Source organism: Patella vulgata, chromosome 3 (genome assembly GCF_932274485.2).
Source record: "Patella vulgata chromosome 3, xgPatVulg1.2, whole genome shotgun sequence".
In the NCBI taxonomy this organism is placed as follows: domain Eukaryota; kingdom Metazoa; phylum Mollusca; class Gastropoda; family Patellidae; genus Patella; species Patella vulgata.
The window spans coordinates 87,973,722-88,000,858 of NC_065881.2; the positions used below are offsets into that span (position 1 = coordinate 87,973,722).

At 37.9% G+C, this 27,137-nt stretch overlaps 1 protein-coding gene across 1 annotated transcript; it reads right to left on the reverse strand.

Annotated features, from left to right (window-relative positions):
• Nucleotides 1–4,815: 4,815 nt before the first annotated feature.
• On the reverse strand, nucleotides 4,816–26,665 carry LOC126814270 (proprotein convertase subtilisin/kexin type 5). The gene is made up of 15 exons (XM_050539332.2): nucleotides 26,532–26,665; nucleotides 24,534–24,671; nucleotides 23,465–23,555; nucleotides 22,348–22,436; nucleotides 21,831–22,251; nucleotides 20,750–20,787; nucleotides 20,145–20,259; nucleotides 18,515–18,603; nucleotides 17,688–17,751; nucleotides 16,362–16,450; nucleotides 16,113–16,227; nucleotides 14,704–14,792; nucleotides 13,508–13,623; nucleotides 12,038–12,203; nucleotides 4,816–11,004 (listed from the first exon to the last, which is right to left on the reverse strand). The coding sequence occupies exons 1-15, from the start codon at nucleotides 26,566–26,568 to the stop codon at nucleotides 10,880–10,882; spliced, it is 1,782 nt and encodes a 593-aa protein (XP_050395289.1). The 5' UTR covers nucleotides 26,569–26,665; the 3' UTR covers nucleotides 4,816–10,879.
• Nucleotides 26,666–27,137: the final 472 nt, after the last annotated feature.

Here is a 27,137-nt window from a genome sequence, read left to right on the forward strand (position 1 = left end):
TCGGGTAAGGATTAGATCGGGCTAGGTCAAGGGTTAGGGTTAGGGTTGGGATTAGCGCAAGGCCTGTTTACATCTCGTGACCTTTGACCAAACTAGAAGCTGGCCTTATCAAATAGATGTAACCATGTAAACATTCCTGTCAGTAAATATTTACAATATGAAATAATTCCACAATTCACGCTCTGTATTGTTCAAGATCTGCTGAACAAGTTACAGGACAGTCACATGTAAAAAGATAAAAAAAAATTCTGCAAATCATACATGATCGATTTTAGCTTAACATGTACTCACCGAACAAATGAAATGAAATGGGGTTTAACGTCCTACTGTTCTGCTCCTATACTGGGCTAATGAAGACGGGCATACGCCATACAGTGTGCTATGAGGGAAATTTTGCCCGGGCAGTGGCACTATCGCCTACTCTTATATAGAATTCCAACTGCCAAGGGATCTTTTACGTGCATTCCAATGTTAACACGGGACCTCTCACAGAACAAGAATAGATGAATGATTAAATTACTTACACAGAAGATTCATTTACCTCATGTACTTTAATTTATATCATAATCAGTTATTCGAATCAGGGGCGGATCCAGGAATTTTTGCAGGAGGGGGTTTGCCAGGTTCCTGAGACAATGTATTCCCCCCCCCCCCCGCATGGTCTCTATCGTCATTTTGGCGTTGATACATACACATTGAGCTTTTTAAACAGAGAAATTCAACACCTCGTTTGACGTCACATTTTATTATGAATTAATACAATGACATTGTGATTCAATTTCATGGATGCAAAGCATTAATTGTGATATCACATAATGTCTATATCATTATCTCGTGCTTTGAGTGCTCATCCTGTCCCACATCTGACGATAAAGGATAAAGCATAAAAAGTGTTGATTTACAAAAAAAATTATGTAGCTAAGCAGGGGGGCGGGGGGTCGACACACCCCCCCCTCCCTGTATCCGCTCCTGCGAATTGTAGGTCGGTTGTGTTTGTGTATTTTGTATGAAAAGACGAGTTTGTTTGGAATACGCTTTACCGAACAAGAATAGAGGAATGATTATTTAGGTAAAGCGCATTTTATTCAAAATAAACATTATTATAATCCGTTACAAAAGCTATTCGAATTGTAGGTCAGTGATGTTTGTTTATTTTGAATAAAATGGCGCGTTTGATTGGAAAAGTCTTTTTACCTAATTAACCATTTTGCATGTCACGTTACGATTATTTTTATTATTTTATTTTTTGTTTGGTTCTTCATGTCTCATTCAATAAAAAAATGGACAATATGGAATATTGGATAAAGATACATTATGTAAGATTGGATAATGAGCTGACAGTTCTCACTATAATAGTTAAAAACTAGATCAGTAGTTCTCGACTGTTTTTTTTTGCCAGCGGCAGACGTCGGAACACATGAAAACACAACGGCACACCTGGCTAAATAGGCTATGTATAAAAAACAATTGAATTTTGCAAAATAAAAACATGGCAAGTCATAGACGACAGATTTGTCATAGACACATAGTACGACTCAAACTAAATAAAGAGAAACACAGCTGCTCTATGAATTTAATTCATTGTAAGGTTTCGAACTTCATCAGTCAAATAACTGGCTTCTTTAGTGAGAAATTTTCTTAGTGTGCCGTTCAAAATTTCGTGGCACACTTGGGAGGATGTCGTGGCGCACCTGTGTGCCGCAGCACACTGGTTGAGAATCACTGAGTTAGATAATGTAAAGGGTATATGCTGAACATTTCAGTCAATTTGCTCCTCTCTGAACCGAGATATTGGCAATTGAATTTTAGGCTTAGCCTCGATCATTATTACTAAAGTCGGTACGATAAGACAAAAAGCAACATAGTCTCGATTATCCATTTTTGGATTTAATCATCAATGAGCGTTGAGCAGCAGATCGGATTCAAATCCGGTGAAAATCCGACGCAAAACATGACATCGAGAGTTGATTATAGTCTGGATAATTTAATTAATATCTAATTAATAGTTTATATAACATTTCAGACCTAAAGAATGACCTGCAATAGACAGATTTAGACCTTGCATAATGTATGTTTAATATCATTTAAGTAAATGTATTTAATATGTAAATATGTATTGGAGAAGACTTTTCTAAGTTTTTAAACTTGTAGTCTTATCAACTTGTTTAAATTCTAGGCTTAATCGAATTGTTTTGGGCAATCATTTACTGTCGGGTACACAGGAATGGATGTGGGGATGGATGACGTTATGGGTGTGGTGGAACGGCGGTTAGGGGGTGGAGGGTGTTAGGGGTGTGGTGGAACGACAGTTAGGAGTTGGGGGTGTTATAGATATGGTGGAACGACAGTTAAGAGATGGAGGGTGTTATGGAGGGGGGGGGGTTGGACGACTGTTAGGGGCTGGAAGGTGTCAGGCGGCGGTTAGGGGTGTGGTGGGACTGGGGTTAGAGGATGGAAGGTGTTATGGTGTGGTGGACGGCGGTTAGGGTGTTAGAGTTGTGGTGGATGGCGGTTAGGGTGTTAGGGGTGTGGTGGAACGACGGTTAGGGGATTGGGAGGTGGGGTCGTTAGCTGTTGGGTGAAACGACGGTGAGGGGCGGAGGGCATTAGAGCTGTGGTGGAACGACGATTGTGGTGTTAGGGGTGTAGTGGAAGAACGGTTAGGGTATGGAAGGCGTTAGGGGTGGTGGAACGGCGGTTGGGGTGTTAGGGGTGTGGTGGAACGGCGGTTAGGGTGTTAGGGGTGTGGTGGAATGGCGGTTAGGGGATTTGGGTGGGGTCGTTAACGGTTGGATGGAACGACGATTAGGGCTCAACTTCCTAGCATTGGTCGAGAAGTGCTTTTTTAGATTCAATTCAACTTAACATGCTGGTGATGGTGTTGCCTAACCCGTGTGTGTATTTACAATAACTTTGAACAATTGAAATTCAAAGACGTGTTGGAGAAATCGACGCTGTCTGGGCAAAATACCCCCTTATTAAATCAATGAGATGGAGTTACTCAATTGAAATGAATATAGCGTCGAAATGACCCCCACCCCCACCCCGCAACCCCGCTCACCCGGAACAGCTGTAACATAGATTCTAATATACCTAAGCGTAATGTCCAATACTGCGCCGGTAGCACGTTAAACCCGCATTTAATTTCTAATACGGCACTGATGTAAGGGAGACAATTGTGTTTTAGTGTGCATACCGCAACAACAGTGATCAATTCAATTTATTTATTGTTCGTCGAAACTTTGAACTATCATAAATAGAACGAGAGGGAGCATTGGGGTTTCGACATAAACTAGGTCATTTTGGGACTAACATATGGTTCGATTTATTTCAATAATTCGCTTGCACGTTGGGGTCTATGAAAGGTTAGCCTACCTTCGGACCCGGAGAAAACCCACGAGGTTGGACAGGCGATCCTACTCATTGTCACGTACAGTCGGAGAATCGAAACCACAACACTTGACTCAATAACGGACCTTGTAATCGAACGCTCACACGCTAACCATTCGGCCATCCAACTACCCACACCATAAATGAAGCACTGGGAAGCGGACGTTAAGCCTTAAGAACAGACCAAGGAGATACGGTTGTCGTGCCTAAAATAGTATTATAGTTAATCGACGAATGATATAAATTTCTAATCGAAATGTTTACAAAACAAGCCGTTGCCATGCAAGATATACCCACATTATGCAAGAGATGGACAGAGAACAAGATAAAAAAAACTATTTTACGTACAAATACGCACAAAAAACTATTTTAGATCCTACTGTTCTGTACCAACCGAGCGGTTGAATCCGGGATTCGTCCAGCCAGCATCGTTACTCGAGTTATTTTACGTGTACTCGGGACATCGGTCTTTTGTCCCATTCGAACGACTATATAAACGTTGTTTCTCGCCAGAACCTCCGTCCTGCACCACTGACAAGGGAGGGGGGACTGTGAACCCCGGATCTCCTGGTTAACCAGCACCTTACCCACCCCTTGTTATTCAAGGTGGAAGATCCACTAAACGAATCTTCAGCGTCTTGTTTCACCAGTGTCACTGTATATTATTATAATATCAAGGCCAGCCTTACACAAACCACTCAACATAAGAACTTTTTTTTTATACGTCCGCAGGCCGGACGAATGTCCGTCTTCAACCGCTCGGTCGGGACAGTAGGATCTAAGATGGATTTAGAACTGGGCTTACATTTTGTCAATAATGTGAACCATACGGGTATAAAATTACCATATTTTTTCAATGTTTTGATAAACAGCTGTAATCCAGTTGATTGTCGTGTGGCATCACGAGATAAATTCCCGATTGATGCTTATTGACGTTTCGATTAACATGTGGCCTAGACTAATGATTTAAAGAGTGAGAAAATTAAAGGCAGAATACCAAATGCTCTGGAATGTCTACTTGACACAAAGTAGGTTTTAGGAGTCTTTTAGCAGTGGTGATGCAGGACGGAGGGCCTGACAAGAACAGCTGTGTCTAGTCGTTTGGATTGGACGAAAACCCGAGGTCCCGTGTACACATGGGCGTGCACGTAAAAGATCCCTTCATAGTTGGAATTCGATATAAGAGTAGGCCGTATTGCCGCTGTCCGGGCAAAATTTCCCACATAGCACACTGTATGGCATATGCCCGTCTTCATTAGTCCAGTTCGGAGCAGAACAGCAGGACGTTAAACCCCATTTCATTTCGTTTCCTTTACCAGTGGTGGTGATGGGTAAATCAAGGGATAAAGAGAAAACCCACATGGTTAATCATTCGACCCTATTCCTCAACACTACACTCAGATACCAAAAACAACAGCCTTGTTTTAATGATAAAAATAACATTTGTCTTTAATATACTCATTACATATATATAATAAACTAATCAACAATCAATACAGATATAGTTACCATAGATACATAATATTATTTACATCATTCTATACAATTTTATACAATTTCACATAAAATTACAAATTGTCTCTTTTGGAAAGAAAGGTTATCTTGAAATAAAAGTGATTACAATTCTTTATCTTAAAGATGGAACACTCTGCCTATTGATATAAAGATGTGTAAAACTGTTGAAAATTTTAAGATTAAACTGAAAACTCATTTATATTGAGCACTGAAGAAACCATAATATTTAACTTATTATTTTTAACTTGCAACTGCATTCTATCTTATTTTATGTGTAATTATAGTGTTCTTCCTATATTCTACTTGTATAATGTATATGTTTTGTAGTTTGGGAGTGACTTCCCAAACTTCCCACTTTAAAATGCTATTGCATTTCAAATGATTTTGAATTTATCCTGAAATTACATGTATATAGTCTTTTTTGCAAACTAAATAAGTTGTCTCATTAAATAAAGTTTTTATTATTATAATCATACATTATGTAAGAGATAAATCTACGTATTACAGGATTTTATTTTGACTTGAAATGTTATATAATTTATTAGTTAGACATTTATTGACACAAGTCCATAATCAACTCTCTAGTCCATCGGATGATCGTGATTTTAAATGGATTGAAACACGATCGTTATTTAGTAACCAAATTCAAAACTGGATAATCCGAGACTTTGTTTATTATTGTAATAATGACATCAATGAAAATCGAGACTACGCTATTCTTCACACAGAATACAGTAATTTCACTGAAAGTTTCAATATGTTAAAGATACATTAGGTAGGATTTAGATAAAATGCTAGTCATTCTTGCTATAATAGTTCAAAAATAGATAATGTAAAATGAATAATTTGAAAATGTCATTCAAATTACCCTATTGTGAGCGAAGATATTAGCCTTTGAAGGTTTGACAAGACGTGTGCAATAATTTCAACCACCGTACTAGTTGTTCGAAGCTAAGTCTCGCTCCTCCATTTTTAGCTTAAATCAAAAAATGACTGAACTGTTCTAATCTATTTAATATCTGAGAAATCCGATGCCATCGCGAGTTGATTACCGCCTGGATAAGTTAATTAATGTCTAATTAATAATTTAGAAAACAATTCAGGCCTAAAGAAAGACCTGCAATAGTCAGATTTAGCTCTTGCATAATGACATCATTATTAATGTGACCTCATAATATATGTTTAATTAGACATTATCTATTTGTATTTATCTATTACAGCGAGAAATGTCAACTCTTTATCTCAGTCTTATATAAAGCATCTTTAAGTGTCATTAACAGAAACATTCACAAATTTATTATAAAAACACGACGTTTCGACAAATATCCTCTTGCCTACGACGAGACTAAACTGACATCATCGTGGCCATCTTGGAATTATGACGTCCGTCAATTGGTGTGCAATTGTCCATGGAACAAACATGTCACGTTTTGTGCTAATGAAAGGACAGCGGGAGGAAACCTGCTGACCCAGAGAAAGTCCACCAGGTTAGGTAGGTATGTCAGTACAACCTTGGGATCTAAATCATGTCACCTGAGTCAATGAATGGACAGACCTTATGATCTAAAGGTCACGTGATTAACCATTCAGCATCCATTTTAGTTATAAATAACAAGGATATATCCCAACCTAATTATAAGAGCCACTTTACATACAGGCCTTCCAGTGACCAATGACGATCATTTTGAAGTTCCCAAGTACATCCTACGACGAGGATACAGAAGAAACGGAGATGAGCATGTCCACAGCCTATGAGTATTTATTGGAGAGTATTGGTTTAAACATATCATTAACACCAGGCCCGAACTCTGAATTCTGAACCAACCGACATGGCTTGACTACTACATATATAACAGGTTCAATCTAATCTGAAATCATGTTGTACATAGCTGATAAAACAGTAAATATGAAAATACGATTTGAAATCAATGAAAGAAAAAATAAAGGAAACCTCTAAGACGGAACAAAGTAAGAGATAATAACTAATTTATAACAACCATGGAATGTAAATTAGTACCAGGTTTAAACAGTTATAATTTAAACAGTATCAGTTAGATTTAACAGTTTTGATTTAACAGTATATGTTATGAATCATTGTGTTATTTTAACAGTCTATGTTAGAAATGACATTTTAATTTAACAGTATGTGTTATACATTACAGTCTAGTTTTGACACTATAAACACCAGTCTAGTTTTAACAGTATTAGTTATAAATTACAGTCTGGTTTTAACAGTAGGAGTTATACATTATAGTCTAGTTTTAACAGTATTAGTTATAAATTACAGTCTGGTTTTAACAGTATTAGTTATAAATTACAGTCTAGATTTCACAGTAAGAGTTATACATTATAGTCTAGTTTTAACAGTAAGAGTTATCTAGAAGCTAAATTTGATTAAATACTTGTGAACAGAGCAAACATTCCATACATCTTTGGATTTACTTGTAAATTAATTTATCAACTTATAGACCTTCATTATAGACATTGCTTTGAAATTAATCTCTGAAATTTTATTTCTGATCAAATGTGAAATATTTTATCTCAGATTTGCATCCAGATGAAAGCAAAAAATAAAAGAAATCTAAAAATGTTGCATGTAAATATAGCAAATCAGATTAGATATTGACCATCAAAACACCTCTAGTAGCTCTATAGAATGTTTCAGATTAGAAGATAGTCTTAACATGGAAAACATAAATAAATGGTAATATTCAAATACAACCCATGGGGTCTCCCCTGAAGACAACTTTGAGTAAAATATATTAAGAATACAGCCATTAGGTTGTTTAACAGTGACAATTTGTACGATGATTTCAGTACTCAGCCAATAAATCCTCTCTACTATTCAAATATTTTAGTGGAAGTTTTTGTGAATAGGAACCATCACTTTATAAAAATAAATATTATATCAATATTATAACAAATTGTTCCAATATAATAACAATTGAAGCAACAAGCAAGATCAATTACTGGGCAAACTGTTCCAATATAATAACAAATGAAGCAACAAATCAAATTGATTACTAGGCAAACTGTTCCAAGATAATAACAAATAAAAGCAACAATCCAAAGCGTATTACTGTGTCAACAGACTATTTCACCAACCCGATTTTTAATTTTTGTTCTTGGGGATTTTTTTAATACACTATTCTCATTAGATACAACATTGAGAGGTGTAACCAGCTACACTTTGGTTTAAAATAATTTGTTTTCCCTCCAAGAGAAACAGAAGATCAAACAGTACAAAAATACAAATTTGTGTGGCCATGATTATTTAAATAAAGCATGATGGATGATTCTAGCACAGAAAGTAAACCCTACATATAAAGCTACTTATAGGCCGATATCACAATTAAATACCTAGTGCTCAGTTGATTGTAAAATCTGTTTCAAAAATAACAAAGCTGGGGCAAAGTAGTTCATATTCACATAATTAAGATAATCAAAATCAGGGGCAAATAATTCATCTGGCTGGCGTTCATCAGCCACATATAGCAGATATTTTATAAATCTGATTCCAATTTGTGTGAAAATTACTGCAAACAATTTGATTTCAACCATGTGATAGAAATTCCTTGCGAGTCATGTTACTCAGTTAGACATTGGGTCGCTAATCTAAGGGTACCATGTTCGATCCCAGTGTTGGTCCATAAAGTTCAGTTCAAATGTTAAACCCCATTTCATTTCACAATGTTCTGCTATCAACATGACTTCAGATCGTAACTAACCAGAAATATAAGGATCTGAAGTCACAGTGATACCAGAACACTGTGAAATGAAATGGGGGTTAAACATCCTACTGTTCTGCTTCGACTGGGCTAATGAAGATGGGTATAAACCATACAGTTTGCTATGAGGGGAAATTTGGGGATCACGTGGCTAAGTGGGTAAGACGCTAGCTCGCTAGCCTGGAGGTCGGGTGTTTGATCCCTGCATTGGCCGAGAAAGTTCATCCAGATTTTCCGGCGTGGTTCTCCTTTGTCAGTGATGCAGGACGGAGGGGCTGACAAGGAAAGCTGTCTAGTCGTTCGGATGGGACGAAAAACCGAGGTCCCGTGTACACATTGGCGTGCATGTAAAAGATCCCTTGGCAGTTGGAATTCGATATAAGAGTAGGCCGTAGTGCCGCTGTCCGGGCAAAATTTCCCTCATAGCACACTGTATGGCGTATGCCCGTCTTCATTAGCCCAGGTTAGGAGCAGAACAGTAGGACGTTAAACCCCATTTCATTTCATTTCATTTCATTTCGAGGGGAAATTTTGCCCGGACAGCAGCGCTACAGCCTATTCTTATATTGAATTCCAACTGCCAAGAGTTCTTTTACGTGCACGCCAATTTGGACACAGGACCTTGGTTTATCGTCACATCTGAATGACTAGACAGCTGCCTTTATCAAACTCTACTTTCCGCACCGATGACACAGTGAAACCACGTCGATAAACTTTCTCAGCCAACACTGGGAGCGAACCCGCGACCTCCAGGCTAGCGAGCCAGAGTCTTACTCACTGAGCCATCGTGAGCCCCTTACTGACTAGAATATACTGTGTATACATAAATATTATAACAAGAAGCAAATTGTCCATAAACTAATATGTGCTATTTCACACAATCTTATTTCATTTCTTTTTGTATAGTTCAATATTTTGTTTTACTTGTCTTTACTACACTAGGATCTGGAAGAGTTGTTATATAACCCACATTCTTTTACGGCAAGTTTTGGCGTGAGGTGCACGGAACTGTGGGTAGCCTAACCCACTAGAAACATCAACGCTGATTGGTTAATCAAATATCTGATGTCATAAGGCCAAAAACCGCTCATGTGACCTGTTACCCCTGACGCGACTGTCCACTACAACTGGTCAGATCTTCATGTAGTGTTGGCCATCAAAAGTATAAACGAATAGAAATATATATCTTTACTTTAATCAGATTGTATTTCATATAGACAATTTAAAATAAGGCCATAGCGAAAAAAATAGATATTCTGGTTCTTGAGCTAGCCTTAAAAAAAAAACTAATGTGAGATAGATGCTTTCATTTTATGCTCTGATAGTTTTCATAGCTTGATGTCAAAGTTCAAGGTTATAAATTTATCCTTTTTTTTCTATGATTATTATAGGAATTCACTATCTCAAAGCAGCCCGTAAATAACGGTTTTAGATGCACCTGCCATTTTCAACTTAGTGCCAGACATGTATTAATAATATCAATAAAAAAAGACAAATCAGTGCCGGACAAAATGACAGGCACCAGAGATTTTGTGCCTGACAAAGCCTGAATCTGTGCCTGACATTGTCTGCGACCGGTGCCTTATTTCCAGGCCTGACTCATTGATATCTGACCTAATTTCATAGTCAAATCAAGTCACCTTAAAATAGCACTAACCTCTTCATATTGGACAGAATTTTATCTGTTGACTAATTACACTGTAATCCGGGTATCATTTAATCTTGTGTGTCTAGCACTAATTTCTTTCACATTCATTCAATATCAAATCTTTGTTAAAAATTCGTTAAAATCATCTAAAATCACCAAAAATCATTATCAAAATTAATCAGCCAGCTTTAAATTGGACAAAAGTACAAATTAGATGATTTGGGGTGATTTTAAACGATTTTTACGAATTTTTAAACAAAGATTTGATATTAAACGAATGTAAAAGAAATGAATGCTAAATACACAAGATTAACTGATACCCAGATTACAGTGTTATATGAAGTGGCAATCCATATTAATTTGTTCTAAATTTTACGCTCGTGTAATGATAACAGGTCAGCCAAAAATGAAACGTAAAATTGTTAATCTAAAAAATGAAATTTGTATATATTTACTTGTCGCATCACTAAATGGAAACGAAGCGAATAAATCGATTATTTGTTATCTATAGAATTAAGTCTGTAAATTAAATAACCAAATTAAATTCAGACCGATGTGTTTGTTCTCTTTGAGTATTTGTAACATATTTTTGGTTCTGCTATAAACCAGTGTATATCTGCTGACCAGACGTGGCTAGAGGTCGAACTTCATCATCCACTGTACGTCTACTGTTACGATATCTGTGAAACTTAACACTGGCTATTATAACGGCTATCAGGAAAACTGAAACAGAGAGAGAGAAATGGGGTTTAACGTCCACTCGACACAAACTAGGTCATTTTGGGACTAACATATGGTTTAATTTCATTTCAATAATTCGCTTGCGCATAGGGGTCTTTAGCAGTGGGAGGAAACCGGAGGACCCAGAAAAAACCCACGAGGTTAGACAGGCGATAAAACTCAAACAAGCAGACCATGGAATCAAATGAAAGTCAATGGAATGACCTAAATTGTAACTATGGTATTATTTGTTTTTATCGGGTATTGGGTAGCGGAGACATGGTGGCCATGTGGGTAAGACACTGGCTGGCTAACCTGGAGGTCGCGTGTTCAATCCCTGCATTTGCCGAGACAATTTATCAGGATTTTCCAACGTGGTTTCCCCTTGCCAGCTGTCTAGTCATTCGGATGGCACGTCAAACCGAAGTAAAAGATCCTTTGGCTGTTGGAATTCGATGTAAGAGTAGGCCATAGTTCAAAATTTCACTCATAGCACACTGTACGGAGCCTGCCCTTCTTCATTAGCCCAGTCAGAGCATAACAGTAGGACGTTAAACCCAATTTATTGGTTCGCTTATTTATGAATAATTATCAGGAAATTAAACGATTGTATTGAAAACGGTCAGCTTTAAACTGCCAACTGGACATAAGTACAAATTAGATGATTTTGGATCATTTTTATCAATTTTCAAACAAAGATTTGATATTGAAGGAATGTGACAGAAATTAATACTAAATACGAAAGATTCAGTGATACCTGGGTTACAGTGATACCATCTGTGTTTTGAATCGATTGCTGAGTTTAAATCTAGATTAACCTGTGTTACGTCCTTCTATATTAACATGACAAACTTACCTGTGTTACAGCCTTCTATAATAACCCAACAAACTTACCTGTACTACGTCCTTCTATAACAATACATAGCTAGTTTAACAACTAACTTACCTGCGCTACATCCACCTATAACAACACAACAACCTTACCTGTACTACATCCACCTAAAATAACACCTGGCAAGTTTAACAACCAACTTACCTGCGCTACATCCACCTATAATGGCCATGAGTTCACCTGTAGGTTTACACGAGGCACTAGATTTGTCGATATTAAACCACGGGGCGTTACATCGTATCGGGTTCGATCCAGTTCCTTGTGGACAATAACATCGAGGGGGACACTGCTGCGGGGATTCGTCCTTTTGCTGAAAATAGATAAAAACAATACAATCTACAACTCTGGATAGACCATTCTACAGATTTCCTGTAGTCTAGTGGAACACACTTGAAGTCGCTGTGGTTCAGTGGGTGAGAGTTTGGTTCACTAACGCTAGGTTCCCACTATCACGATTTGCGCTACGATTGTAATCGTGGTGATCCTATCAGGTCTTATCATATGTTGAGGTCAGTTGTAGCAATCGTGATGACCGTACCGAAACGTATCCAAATGTACATGTATCTGCATGTACCAGATTGTGGACTCAATAGGGACAGGGATCACGTGGCTAAGTGGGTAAGACGCTGGCTCGCTAGCCTGGAGGTCGAGTGTTCGATCCCGGCATTGGCCGAGAAAGTCATTCAGATTTTCCGGCGTGGTTTCCCCTTGTCAGTGATGCAGGATGGAGGGCCTGACAAGGACAGCTGTCTAGTCGTTCGGATGGGACGGAAAACCAAGGTCCCGTGTACACATTGACGTACACGTAAAAGATCCCTTGACAGTTGGAATTCGATGTAAGAGTAGGCCGTAGTGCCGCTGTCCGGGCAAAATTTCCCTCATAGCACACTGTATGGCGTATGCCTGTCTTCATTAGCCCAGTTCGGAGCAGAACAGTAGGTCGCTAAACCACATTTCATTTCATATCATTTCATTTCAATGAAGGGACAATCCTATCGTAGCATAACCTGGAAGTTCTGTGTTTAATACTGGTGTAGGACGGAGGGACTGGCAAGGGACAATGTATAGTCTTCGGATGGCGTAAGAGAACCCTTGGCAATTGGAATTGGAAATAAAAGTAGGCCGTAGCGCCGCTGACCAAGCACAATGTCCCTAATAGCACACTGCACGGCATATGCCTGTAAGATGTTAAACGCCATTTTGTTTCATTGTAGAACTTACGAAATCATGCTACTAACATCTAACAGAGTTGTCAGCTAGGTGAAGTTTACCAAAACAGGTGAACGGCTGACTAATAAACTCCACGATTCAAACCATGGGTCATTCTAGTCCAATGTTCTAAATGTTTAAATTTCATTTCGCACAAATAGACTTTAGATGACAGACCTATGATTTACAGTGATACCCCTACCCTAGATGACAGACCTATGATTTACAGTGCTACCCCTTCCCTAGATGACAGACCTATGACTTACAGTGCTACCCCTACCCATGTGAATAAGGTATAACATAAAATCAAGTAGATTATTTACATGACAGCCCAACCCACGCACCCCCGCCCTACCCGCGCGCACCCCAGCCCCATGAATAGAAAATAACATAAAATGAACTTACAGGACACCAGAAATTTTCTGGGCATATATTACACAGTCGTGAACCTTTTTGTATCGTAAAATAACCATCGGGACATTGTTCACATAATTCAAAACTATCAACACTTTTATTATAACCTGAAATATATAATACACAAACATTAATCATTATAACATATTATAACACATAAACATAATCAATAAACACCCAAACATAATTTATAACTATTATAACATAACCAATAAACACCCAAACATAATTTATAACTATTATAACATAATATAACTATTATAACATAATCAATAAACACCCAAACATAATTTATAACTATTATAACATAATATAACTATTATAACATAATCAATAAACACCCAAACATAATTTATAACTATTATAACATAATATAACTATTATAACATAATCAATAAACACCCAAACATAATTTATAACTATTATAACATAATATAACTATTCTAACATAACCAATAAACACCCAAACATAATTTATAACTATTATAACATAATATAACTATTATAACATAACCAATAAACACCCAAACATAATTTATAACTATTATAACATAATATAACTATTATAACATAATCAATAAACACCCAATCATAATTTAGAACATAATCACACCTGCTAGAACATATTTCAAACATCTTCAAACTTATGATAATGCTCTATTTAATTGAGAAAATGGTAATTAACAAATTAAAGACAATATATTATTTCATAGTTTAGTTTGTTATCCTCGTTATTACGGATAGGACATAGAGGGAACGGGGACAGGGAGAGGGAGAGGTAATGGGGAGGGGGAGTGGCAGTCACCTGGTCATCACAGATAACATTAACTACATGATCATTATAAATGGTCACAGAAAGCTGGTAACCATAGTGAGAGAGGGAGAGATGGGGTTTAACGTCCAATCCAAACAAACTAGGTCATTTCGGAACTAACCTATCTTTCAATTTCATTTCAATCATTTGCATATGGGTCGTTAGCAGTGGGAGGAAACAGGAGGACCCGGAGAAAACCCATGAGGTTGGACAGGCGACTCTACACCTTGTCACGTACAACCAGGGAATCGAAACAACGCCAGCTGACTCAATGACAGACCTTATGATACAGTGCGCACGTGCTAACCATTCGGCCATCCACCCTCCCACCCAGTAACCACAGTAATGAAAAAATTAAATAAATAAAACCGACCTTTATCACATTGCGTACAATCTTCAGCACCACCTGTTAGAGCTTCATGACCAGCAGGACACGCCACACAATTTGCACATGCACTTTTACTATAAAATATAAAATGTATCTAAATGCAATCTGATTATAAAACACAGATCCTATTTCGTTTTGTTTTTTGGAGTTCAAAATTTTCTTTTTACTTGTCTTTACTACACTAGGATCTGGAAGAGTTGTTATATAAATCGCGTTCTGGTTAATGTAAGGGATTAGCCAATGAAACCATTTGTTACGGTAATTTCTTGGCGTGCGTTACACACCACTAGAAACGTCAATGCTGATTGATTAATCAATGTCTGACATCATATGGTCAAAAGCAGCTTGTATGACCCATGAGGCCACCTTCCACTACAACCGGTCAGATCTTCATGTAGTGTAGGCCATCGAAAGTATAAAAAAGTATAGATCTATATTTTAATCCGATTGATCTAAATGATGAAATAAAAACAAGTAGAGAGAAACAGAGTTTACTACCCCCACGAAAAAGACCAACATATTGTCCAGTTTTATTTCATAATTTGTTTGTGCATAGGGATATTTAACTGTAGAAGGAAACTCGGAAGACCAGGAGAAAACCCACAAGGTTGGACAATCGATCGTACTCCTTGTCCAAACCATGTCACTTGACTGAATGACAGACGCTGTGATCGAGAGAGAGAGAGAGAAATGGGGTTTAACGTCCACTCGACACAAACTAGGTCATTTTGGGACTGACATATGATTTTATTTCTATAATTCACTTGCGCGTAGGGGTCTTTAGCAGTGGGTGAAAACCGGAGGACCCAGAGAAAACCCACAAGGTTGGACAGGGGACCCTACTCCTTGTCACGTACAACCGGGGATTCGAAATCACGCCAGTCGACTCAATGACAGACTTTATGATACAGCGCGCGCACACTAACCATTCAGCAACCCCCCCCCCCCATGTTGTGATCGAATGTTCATATTCATATACTCACATGTTATATGATATATGATATTTTTTTTTTACCTCCATCCATATAGAAGATAAAATGGAGTATAAAACAAATGCCGGACTTCTGCTGAATACAGTATTGACTCATAGCCCGAAATATACTGTAATTTTGGAAGTGAATTTGAACAAAAATACGGGTCAACAGTAGTCGGCACCCTTTCATTCTATCGTATTACGATAACACAGAATTTTGTAGGAATATTATTGACAGAAATTTGAATACCGTACGGGAATTAAATCTGAAAAATAATGAGGCGCACCTATTTTTTTATTATTTATTAATTGTGGTCTGAAACTGCCTGCTTTAATAAAGATAAGAGTTATGCCCCTTTATTTTCGGTAAAAATGTCTGACAAGAACATTTTTTAAATCGCATCACTATACATATACTTACTTGCAGTAAGATCCTGTTAAACACGCTTTACATTCAAATTGACCCGTCTGTTCCTGATAATGTCCAGCATCACACGGAAGGCACTCAGTAGAATTTACAACATTAGCATAATGACCTGGAAATAATAACCGTCAAATGAAATGGTTTAACTTTCCACTGTTCTGCTCGATGGGCTAATAAAGATGAGCATATGCCATACAGTGTGCTATAATAGAAATCTAAATATCAAAAAGAAAGATATCAACTCACCAACATCACAAGATTTACAGAAATCAGGACTGGTTGTATTTTTATATGTTCCTTTAGCACATCCTGTACAATTATGGCTTCCAGATTTACTATATAAAAAAAACAACACAACAAATGTGACTGTATATAATCCGTAACTGGATAGAGCAATACACAAAAACAGCTACTTGATTTATGTGGGTCACTTTTTGAAGAGTATTTTCTCAATGTTATATACATAGACAGGGGGAGGAATGGGGTTTACCGACAGGTGGCCCTACTCCTTGTCACGTACAACTGGGGAATCGAAACCACGCCAGTTGTCTCAATGACAGAACTTATGATACAACACGCACGTGCTAACCAATCGGCCATCCGTGACGGAAGTATTGATATATAGGCCAACTTTCCCAAAATGAGACAGTCTGTGTTGAGTAGATGCTAATCACCATAGACTACTTGATGTTGACATTCAATAATTAACTTACATTTACGTTTTATCTGGACATGCATGTGCTACTAGAACTTCCATTGCTAGTGACGCTATTTGACAGTTCGGTGTTTAAACAATGAAGAAATGAAATGAAATGAGGTTTAACGTCCTACTGCTCTGCTCCTATACTGAGCTAATGAAGAACGGCATACACCATATGCCAAGGGATTTTTTATGTGCACGCCAATGTAAACATGGGGCCTCAGTTTTTCGTCCCATCCAAATGAAAATGAAATTAAAATGAAATGAAATGGGGTTTAATGTCCTACTGTTCTGCTCCTAACCTGGGCATACGCCATACAGTGTGCTATGAGGGAAATTTTGCCCGGGCAGCAGCGCTACGGCCTACTCTTATATCGAATTCCAACTGCCAAGGGATCTTTTACGTGCACGCCAATGTGTACACGGGACCTCGGTTTTTCGTCCCATCCGAACGACTAGACAGCTGTCCTTGTCAGGCCCTCTATCCTGCATCACTGACAAGGGGAAACCACGCCGGAAAATCTGGATGAACTTTCTCGGCCAATGCAGGGATCGAACACCCGACCTCCAGGCTAGTGAGCCAGCGTCTTACCCACCTAGCCACGTGATCCCCCCCCATCCAAATGACTAGACATCTGTCCTTGTCAGGCCCTTACTGACAAGAGGAAACCATGCCGGAAAATCGCAATGAACTCTCTTGGCCAATGCATGGATTGAACACGCGACCTATACGATGAAGAATGTGGATCGCTAGTATATTTCATAATATATCAATAAATACTTGAAATGTGAAATAAAATGGGGTTTATAACGTCTGACATTTCTACACTGCCTGGGCTAAATCCACTACAAATTATAAAATATCAACTTACATTGCCTCGGCTCCTGGTGGACAATCTTTACAATCTGTCTGACCTTTCATTGGTTGATATGTTCCTATCCAAATAAAACAAAAGCAGTCAGACTAAACGATACAGGAGAACTGTACAACAAAACATAGATATAACAAACAATACAGAAGAACTTTAACCATAGATATAAAATGGGGTTTAACGTCCTACTTTCTGCTCAAACTCGGCTAATAAAATTGGGCATACATCATTCAATGTGCTATGAGGGACATTTTGCCTGGACAGTGGGACTATGGCCTAATCTTTTTTATTCCAAAGATGAACGTGACGTACAAAGATATAAATCAACAGTGATTTGAAAAAAAAAGAAAAAAAGATGATATCTGTTTTTAGGGTAACGTACACATGATGATATCTGTTTCTAGGGTAACGCCCGCAAGATGATATCTGTTTCTAGGTTACCACCCCCAAGATGATATCTGTTTCTAGGACGTAACACCCCCAAGATATCTGTTTCTAGGGTAATACCCACAAGAAGATATCTGTTTCTAGGGTAATGCCAACAAGATGATCAATGATATCTGTTTCTAGGGTAACACTCCACAAGATGATATCTGTTTCTAGGTTAATACCCACAAGATGATATCTGTTTTTAGGGTACCACCCCCAAGAAGATATCTGTTTTTAGGGTACCACCCCCAAGAAGATATCTGTTGCCAGGGTAACGTCCCCAAGATGATATCTGTTGCCAGGGTAACGTGTACACAGTTGGACATCAGTTTTCATCACATCCCAATCACCTGACAAATTTTCTTGTCACCATCTAGATGTATAATATCTTGACCTACCTATTGGACAAGCGTAACAATCATCCAATTTCGTTTCATTACCAAAATGACCTTCACCGCATAAAAAACATGCTTCACAACCTGTACAACTGACGAAAAGGAAGAAAAACAGAAAAAATCGTGGTTTAGCACGATACATGTGGTCAGAGAAAATGGCTTCTAAAATTCTTTAAAAAGTTCCGATGTGGAAAAAAATCACTGATATATAGCACAAAGTTTCCAAAAGGGTTCCCAGGTTTTCATTTGTGCTTGCTGACCATAAGAGAAAACTTGTTGAAATGTTGTGCTATATTTGTATAAACCATTGATTACTTTACAAATAAATTGTGTTGGGTTTTTTTTTACAGTTTGATTAGAATATAGATCTATATTTCGTTTTGTTTTTTTTATACTTTTGATGGCCTACACTACATGAAGATCTGACAAGTGGTACTGGAAGGTTGTGTCAGGGGGCGTACGGGCAGCTCTTGACCCTGTGACGTCAGACATTGATTAATCAATCTGCATTAACGTTTCTAGTGGTTTACCCACAGTTCCGTGCATGGCATGCCAAGAAGTCGCCTTAACAGACCGTTTCATTGGCTTATCCCTCACTTCAATCAAAACGTCCGTAATATAACAACTCTTCCAGATCCTAGTGTAGTAAAGACAAGTAAAACAAAATTTTGAACTATATAACGAAACGAAATAGGATCTGTGTTTTAATCAGACTGTTTTTTTTAATGTGCTCAATCGCTAGGACAGCTGTCTAGTCGTTCGGACGGGACAGAAAAACAGAGGTCCTGTGTATACATTGGAATGCACGTAAAGGATCCCTTGGCAGTTGGAATTCGATATAAGAGTATGTGATAGTGCTGCTTCCTGGGCAAAATTTCCCTCATAGCACACTGTATTGCGTATGCCCATCTTCATTAGCCCAGTTAGGAGCAAAACAGTAGGATGTTAAACCCCATTTCTTTTGATTTCATTTTGAAGGGATCTGAGCAATTAATGCTCTAGTCAGACATTCAATATGAACCTGTTTTGTGAGCCATGCCAATATCCGACATCATAACAAAGCCAATTCTTTGCTGAATTGTGATAATTATAAAATACTGGAGGTATAATTTCATTTTTAAAGCACTAAATTATAAAAAAAAGAAATGAAATGGGGTTTAATGTCCTACTTTTCTGCTCTATGGCCTACTCTTATATTGAATTCCAACTGTTTTTTGGACCATCCAAACGTCTTGCTCACAGCGTCTCCAGTCGCCATTAGCTATTTACACAAAGAGAGAGAGAGAGAAATGGGGTTTAACGTCCACTCGACACAAACTAGGTCATTTCGGGACTAACATATGGTTTAATTTTATTTACATAATTCGCTTGCGCGTAGGGGTCTTTAGCAGTGGGAGGAAACCGGAGGACCCGGAGAAAACCCACGAGGTTGGACAGGCGACCCTACTCCTTGCCATGTACAACCGGGGATTCGAAACCACGTCAGTCGACTCAATGACAGACTTTATGATACAGTGTGCGCACGCTAACCATTCAGCCATCCAACCCCCCCTATTTACACAATGGTCCACACATGATTTAATGAAGCTATAAACTAGTGAGACTTTAATTAGATTTAGAAAGATAAACTTACTTGCAGAATGTTCCCATATCACATTCAACACATGAATCCTGACCAGTTATATTCTGATATTCGCCTTCTTGACATTTAACACAAAGTTGTGCTGCTGATTCATCAACATAGGTACCTGAAAAATAAATACAAATTGTTCAACGCAGATTGTCAAGTAGCAAAGTTTCAATTCCCCACATGTATGTGACAAGGAGTAGGATGGCCTGTTCAACATCGCAGCTCTTTTAATTCTTTACAGGAACCATCATGCCTCAATAGCGTGGCTGGGAATTTTCTAGTCTGGTTCACCTATGTATGTGATGCAGGATGGATGGCCAAGGTGTCTTTTACGTGCTTGCCATTTGTTCAAGACACAGGAGTAGTCACTGATTTATGCCAAGCCAACCGTCCGGCATTAGTGACAAGGGGAAAGCATGATGGGATATATTGAGGAACTTCACACCCCTGGTTCTCCTGGTTAGCCAGCTATCACCCTAATCACTGAGTCACAATGGATCTCTAATACAATCAACACATTTCATTTCCAAGCAAAAAAACATCTTTTTCAAAATTTCGTTTTTTGAAAGCATTTTGTTTTTATGTATGCAAATTATTTTATTTCTTACCTGCTTCACAAGCTAGACATTCTATACACCCAATTTCACTGAAAAAGATAATTTTATATTGATCATGATTCGTAGTTCCACATCTAGTGTGAAAGATCTACAATAGGACTAACATATGGTTCAACTTTATTTCAATAATTCGCTTGAAGTTGGAAGAAAACGAAGGACCCGGAGAAAACCCACGAGATTGGACAGGCGACCCTACTCCTTGTCACTTACAACCAGGGAATCGAAACCACACCAGTTGACTCTATGACAGACCTTATGAAACAGCGCGCATGTGCTGGCCATTCGGCCATCCAACCTCCAATAGGACTGGCAGTGAAACAGACAGGGTAAATAAATTTTCAGTTAATAAACACAGTAAAAACAGTTAAATCTACAGGTTTTGAGGCCAAAACATTTAAGTATGGATTACCATGCAATTTAACAACTCTCTCCAACAAACACATTAGCAGCTAAGATACAGAATTATCAACATCATAAAGATCAAATCATAATTGGAGCCTCTACAGTGCTAACAAGATTTTATAACAAAGTGGAATAACTCTGGAAATTATTATGGAAAATTAATGAGCTAAACAACCTGTATCAAGTTTAAAAGTAGCCTATATATCAATTATTGTGAGAAACACACAGACAGACAGGTAAAAACGTAGGTAAAAAAAAAATGATCTAAAAATTGAGGTAATAATTATGTCATTTATTATTATGAACCTTCAGAACAGTCTAAATGACAAAAATATGCAAACCAAATGAAATTTAAATAAAGTTAAAATAAATAAAATATAAACAAGTTGAAATAAGGAAAATATAAACATGATGAAATAAAGGAAAATATAAACATGGTAAAATAAAGGAAAATATAAACATGGTGAAACAAGGAAAATATAAACAAATTGAAATAAGGAAAATATATACAAGATGAAACAAGGAAAATATAAACATGGTGAAACAACGAAAATATAAGCAAATTGAAACAAGGAAAATATAAACAAGATGAAACAAGGAAAATATAAAGAAGTTGAAATAAGGAAAATATAAACAAGTTGAAAAAAAGGAAAATACTAATCCAACTTACGGACAGTAAAAACCGGGGGTACACGGATCACATTCCAGGGCTCCTGTTAAATTCTGACTAAAACCCAAAGCACACGGATCACAGAGAGCTTGACCAGATACGTTCTGATAGTGACCTTCAGAACATTCTTCACACAACGTCTGACCTGTCGATTTCTGAAACTGACCGGGCTGACATTCGTCACACGCAGCTTCACCAGTATTATTTTGAAAATGTCCTGTAGGACAAGCTTCACACAATGCTTGACCTGTTAAATTCTGATATTGACCCTCAGCACAAGGTGCACAAGAGTCTCCTCCTGTATTATTTTGAAATTGTCCCTGCGGACAGGGATCACAGTCTGCTTGTCCAGTGTCATTCTGGTAGAATCCGGCATTACAAGGAGAACAATTGACAGTTCCATTATCGCTGGCGTGAGTACCTGTAAAATAAACGTTTCTGTATTTATCATTTGCATTGAGGTTCGTAAATCTTTGTGGTCCGAAAAAAACCAAAACGATTGAGAACGTTAACATACCTATATCACATGGAGAACACGTCTCACTTCCTGTCTCGTTAGCATAAAAGCCTGGTAAACATTTTGTACAGTTACTTTGCTTTGATTTACTGAAAAACATTCAAACAAAAATTAACGGTGCATCGTTCGTTCCTGGAGTTTTACGTACACTTCCACCAAGGGTGATATCATAGACAAGTTGAAAAGGATGATGAAATATAAACATTGGATTTCATCGTCTGCTAGTCAACTCATTCTATGTGTGCATAATCTGCATGTGCACTGGGGTACACGCTGCAGTCACTCTTAGTTAAACATACATTATGCAAGAGCAAAATTCTAAATTATTAATTAGACATTAATTAACTTATCCAGGACATAATGAGCTCTCGATTGCATCAGATTTCTCCAATATTAAATACTGGGTAGATTAGAACAGTGCAGCCATATTTTGATTTAAGCTAAAAATGGAGAAGCGAGATTTATTCCGAACAACCAGTACGGTAGTTGAAATTATTGCACTTCTTGTCAAACCTTCAAAGGCTAATATCTTCACTGGCAATAGAGTAATTTAAATGAAATTTTCAAATTATTCATTTTACATTATCTATGTTCGAACAATTATAGCAAGAATGGCTAGCTCTTTATCTAAATCATATAATGTATGTTTAATTTAGAGTTTAACTCCAATGGACACAAACTAGGTCGTTTTGGGACTAACATATGGTTCAATAATTCGCTTGTGTGTAGGGGTGTTTAGCAGTGCGAGGAAATTGGAGGACCCGGAGAAAACACATGAGGTTGGACAGGCGACCCTAATCCTTGTCACATACAAACGGGGAATTGAAACCACGCCAGTTGACTCAATGACAGGCCTTATGATACAGCGTTCACGCACTAACTATTCGGCCATCCACCCACACCTTCCCCTGGCATGTTTTTGATTTCCTGCTTGAAAGTGACAAAGAGTAAGATCGCCTGTCCAACCTCGTTTCAACCTTGTGTCAAGTGGATGTTAAACCTCATTTGAGGCTTCATCCAAAATGAAATCAAACCCAGTGTAAAACTGATTCAAAATGATTGTAATTAACTGACATGTTGCAATTGACAGGTGAATCAAGCGATATCTACAATTTACCTTTGTGCTGTTCCCTTTTGACATGCTGTACAAAATGATTTACTTGCACAATAACCTGCTGTTGTATTGCAACATCCACAAGTAGCCAATTCTGAAAGAAAAATAGAATATAGGTTACCACGGATACCAGGCATTACTGTAAACAAAATGTATAAATTTCAAAAAGATTAGACAATCAACATAGGCGTACAGGCTCGATGATAGTTAGGGGGACAGAACACAAACTGGCCGAAAAAATTTCAGGTTGGCGGGGGTGGTCTTCTGCGAGAGAGGAGGAGCTTAGCTTACCGAGAAGGGACCCTCCAAGAAAATTTTGGAAAATTTGACAGCGCAAACACGTTTTCCTGCTATTTCAGCCCGTGAATACACCAACTTCAAATATAGCCTAATATGCAAGAGTCGGTAGAAAATTTTAAAAATTTAACTGCTGGAAACACGTTTTTCTGAATACAGCAACTTCAGGCCTCACCCTCCTGGAGAAAATTTGAAAATTGAACTGCCGTGAATTCATTTTTCTGCTATGCTAACCCGCGAGTTAAGCTACTCCAAAGTTGTCCAATGGTTATGTAATCGAAACCCAAATGCCGATCTGAATTCCAACTATCCAATCAGACTCAGCTGCATTCACAAATAATAATCGATGCCCGAAAAATGTAGCACAAAGTAAAGTGGCTCCAGACAAAATGTTTTAATCCATAGTCAATTCAGTACAAATTCGCGGTATTCAACCCAAAGAAAAGTAAAACGAGTCTTTTATTAGATTTTGGGTACTTTATCTTGCTAACTACTTAAAATAATAATTGTTTTTTTTCACTTTACCCATCTGCCCGAAAAGTAAGATTGCCTGAAAGTTACATGTGTACATTGCATGATATATATTCCCATATACCTACTAACATCTGATACCACTTCTAAAGTACAATCAATTCAAATACTGACTAGGAGGTCTAAATACAAAGCTTTCCTCCACCCACACCCCCATTCTACCCCACTTCTCTCTAAATACAAAGCTTCCCTCCAATCCCACCCCCACTTCTCTCCACCGTTTAAGACTAACATGTCAACTTACTTGGATCAGCGAAGGAGCCTTGTTGACAAGGACTACATTGTAGAATTTTAATTGTACAGTTTAACGTCAAGTTCTGGTTGAATAAAGAAACATTGTTTGCCTGGTAATTCTCAGTAAATAGAATTAACGTATAAATACCTAGAAAAATAAACAACGACATTAAAGCTGCAATGTCATATTTTTAAGTTATATTTTTAAAATTTATTAAAATAAAGCCTTAAAATAGATGGTATCCATAAACCGTCCTACCTTGTTAAAGAATAATCCTATTAATCTTATAAGTCACTATTGCCAGCTGGGAAATTGGCAAAAATATCATTTTCAACTTCAAATTCTAGCGTTTGACGGTAGCTAATGCATGGAGGCAATAGGAAAACAAGGGAGGTAATTGTGTTATTATTTCCTGTGTCAATGATTTTAAGGGTGGGAAATAATGTCCATGGTCGTATAATAGTGAGTTGATAACCTATTGAGCAAAAGACATAGAAATAATTATGTTTTGACTTTCTTAGAAAATATGAAATTCTCTCTTTAAATTTCATTTCCTCGATACATATCAAATTTCCGTAAAATTCATCCATGTTAAAAAAGAGACAACTGGAGTATAACTTCCACTATGAGGGAATTTTTGCCCAGGCAGCGGCACTACGGAATACTCTTATATCGAATTCTAACTACCAAGGGATCTTTAATGTACATGCTAGTGTGTACACAGGACTTCGGTTTTTCGTACCATCTGAATGACTAGACACCTGCCCTTGTCAGACCCTCCCTCCTGCGTCACTGACATGTGGAAACCATGTCAGGGATCGAACACGCGACCTCCAGGCTAGTGAGCCAGCGTCTTACACACTTAGCCATTGACTAAACTAGGTCACATCAATAATTCACTTGCACATAGGGGTCTTTAGTAGGGTGACCACCTTTGCTTGATCATATTGCAGGACATTTCAATGTTGCACAAAAATAAGACAACTTCTCTGCGATATCACGCTCAATGCAAGCAGATGTTAAACACCAAGAACAACAAAAACAGTGTCATGATGACTCGATGGGGTTTTAATGTACACTTGACAAAACTGGGTCATTTCGGGACTAACATATTTTTTAATCTTATTTCAATAATTCGTTTGCACGTAGGGGTCTTTATCAGTGGGAGGAAACTGGAGGACCCGGAGAAAACCCACGAGGTTGGACAGGCAACCCTACTACTTGTCACATACAACTGGGGAAACGAAGGCATGCAAGTTGACTCGATGACAGACCTTATGATACAATGCGCACGTGCTAAACATTAGGCCATCCCACCCCCCAGAATTTGATTTAAAATACCCCACTGTGGGTTAGATGTTTCCTGGCTAACCTAGAGGGCCTTACAATGGTCAATTTATAGTTGGTTCAATTTTATTTCAATAATTCGCTTGCGCATATATAGGGGTCCTTAGCAGTGGGAGGACCCGGAGAAAACCCATGAGGTTGGACAGGCAACACTACTCCTTGTCATGTACAACCAGGGAATCAAAACTACGCCAGTTGACTCAATGACAGACCTTGATACAACTTGCACATTTGGCCATCCAACCCCCCTAAAATACCCCACTGTCACAAGATTAAATGACACCTACGGTACAATGTTGACAACATATATTTTTAATTGTCATGTGACTGAACCGCCTACACTGTACATATTACCCACTGTCACAAGATATGACACACTATCACAAAACATATTTTTTATTGTGACAAGTGATTGAAAAATGTCCCCGGAAAGTGAAGTATGTACATGTACACTACACAGTACAACTGCATTACACTATTTAGTTTTCTATTGGATTATGACACGTTTCAGTCCTTTTACTTTAATATCCAACTTGACTGTCACAAGCAGTTTATTTTTATGTTATAAGGAAGCACGACTCGCGAGTAGACGAGTCGAATGTGTAGATTATGTAGCTAGAATGTTCAGTTTTCTATTAAACTTATGAAACAACAACTTACTGATTACCACAAATTGTGAGAAGAAAACATTCATCATGTACAAAATAATCTATTCATCTTCTGACAATCACAGTTTAAATCAATATTAATTAATGATGTAAACAATTCACACTCTTTAGCCAAAAACTGACGACGCCATTTTAACTATCATGTGATCATACTAAAGGGGGGTAACTGCGTTCAATTTTGGAGTTGCATCCCTTGATACATTTTGTAAATTATTCTTATATTGATATCAGCTATGAATATTTTCTCAAAAAAGACTCGGGACGTTGGCCGATCATTTGTAAGAATTTGTATAGGTTGGATGACAGTCAGAAGTATGAGTGTGGGCATGGGGGTGTGTGGGCGGGAAGTCGGGGGATGTGGGCGGGTGGGCGGGGATGTGGGCGGGGGGTGTGGGAGTGGGCGGGGGATGCCTGATATCAAATCAAAGCAATATTCAAACATATATTGAAAATTAAAGAAAAAGAAAAAAAAAACAATGGGATTTCCCCTCCTAGTTATATTTTGGCATTGTTTGTTTACCTCATTAATTCATTTAGTCGCCGGAGGCAAAATTGTTAGACCACCTATTTGTTTTATGCACCCCTTCCAATCATTTAC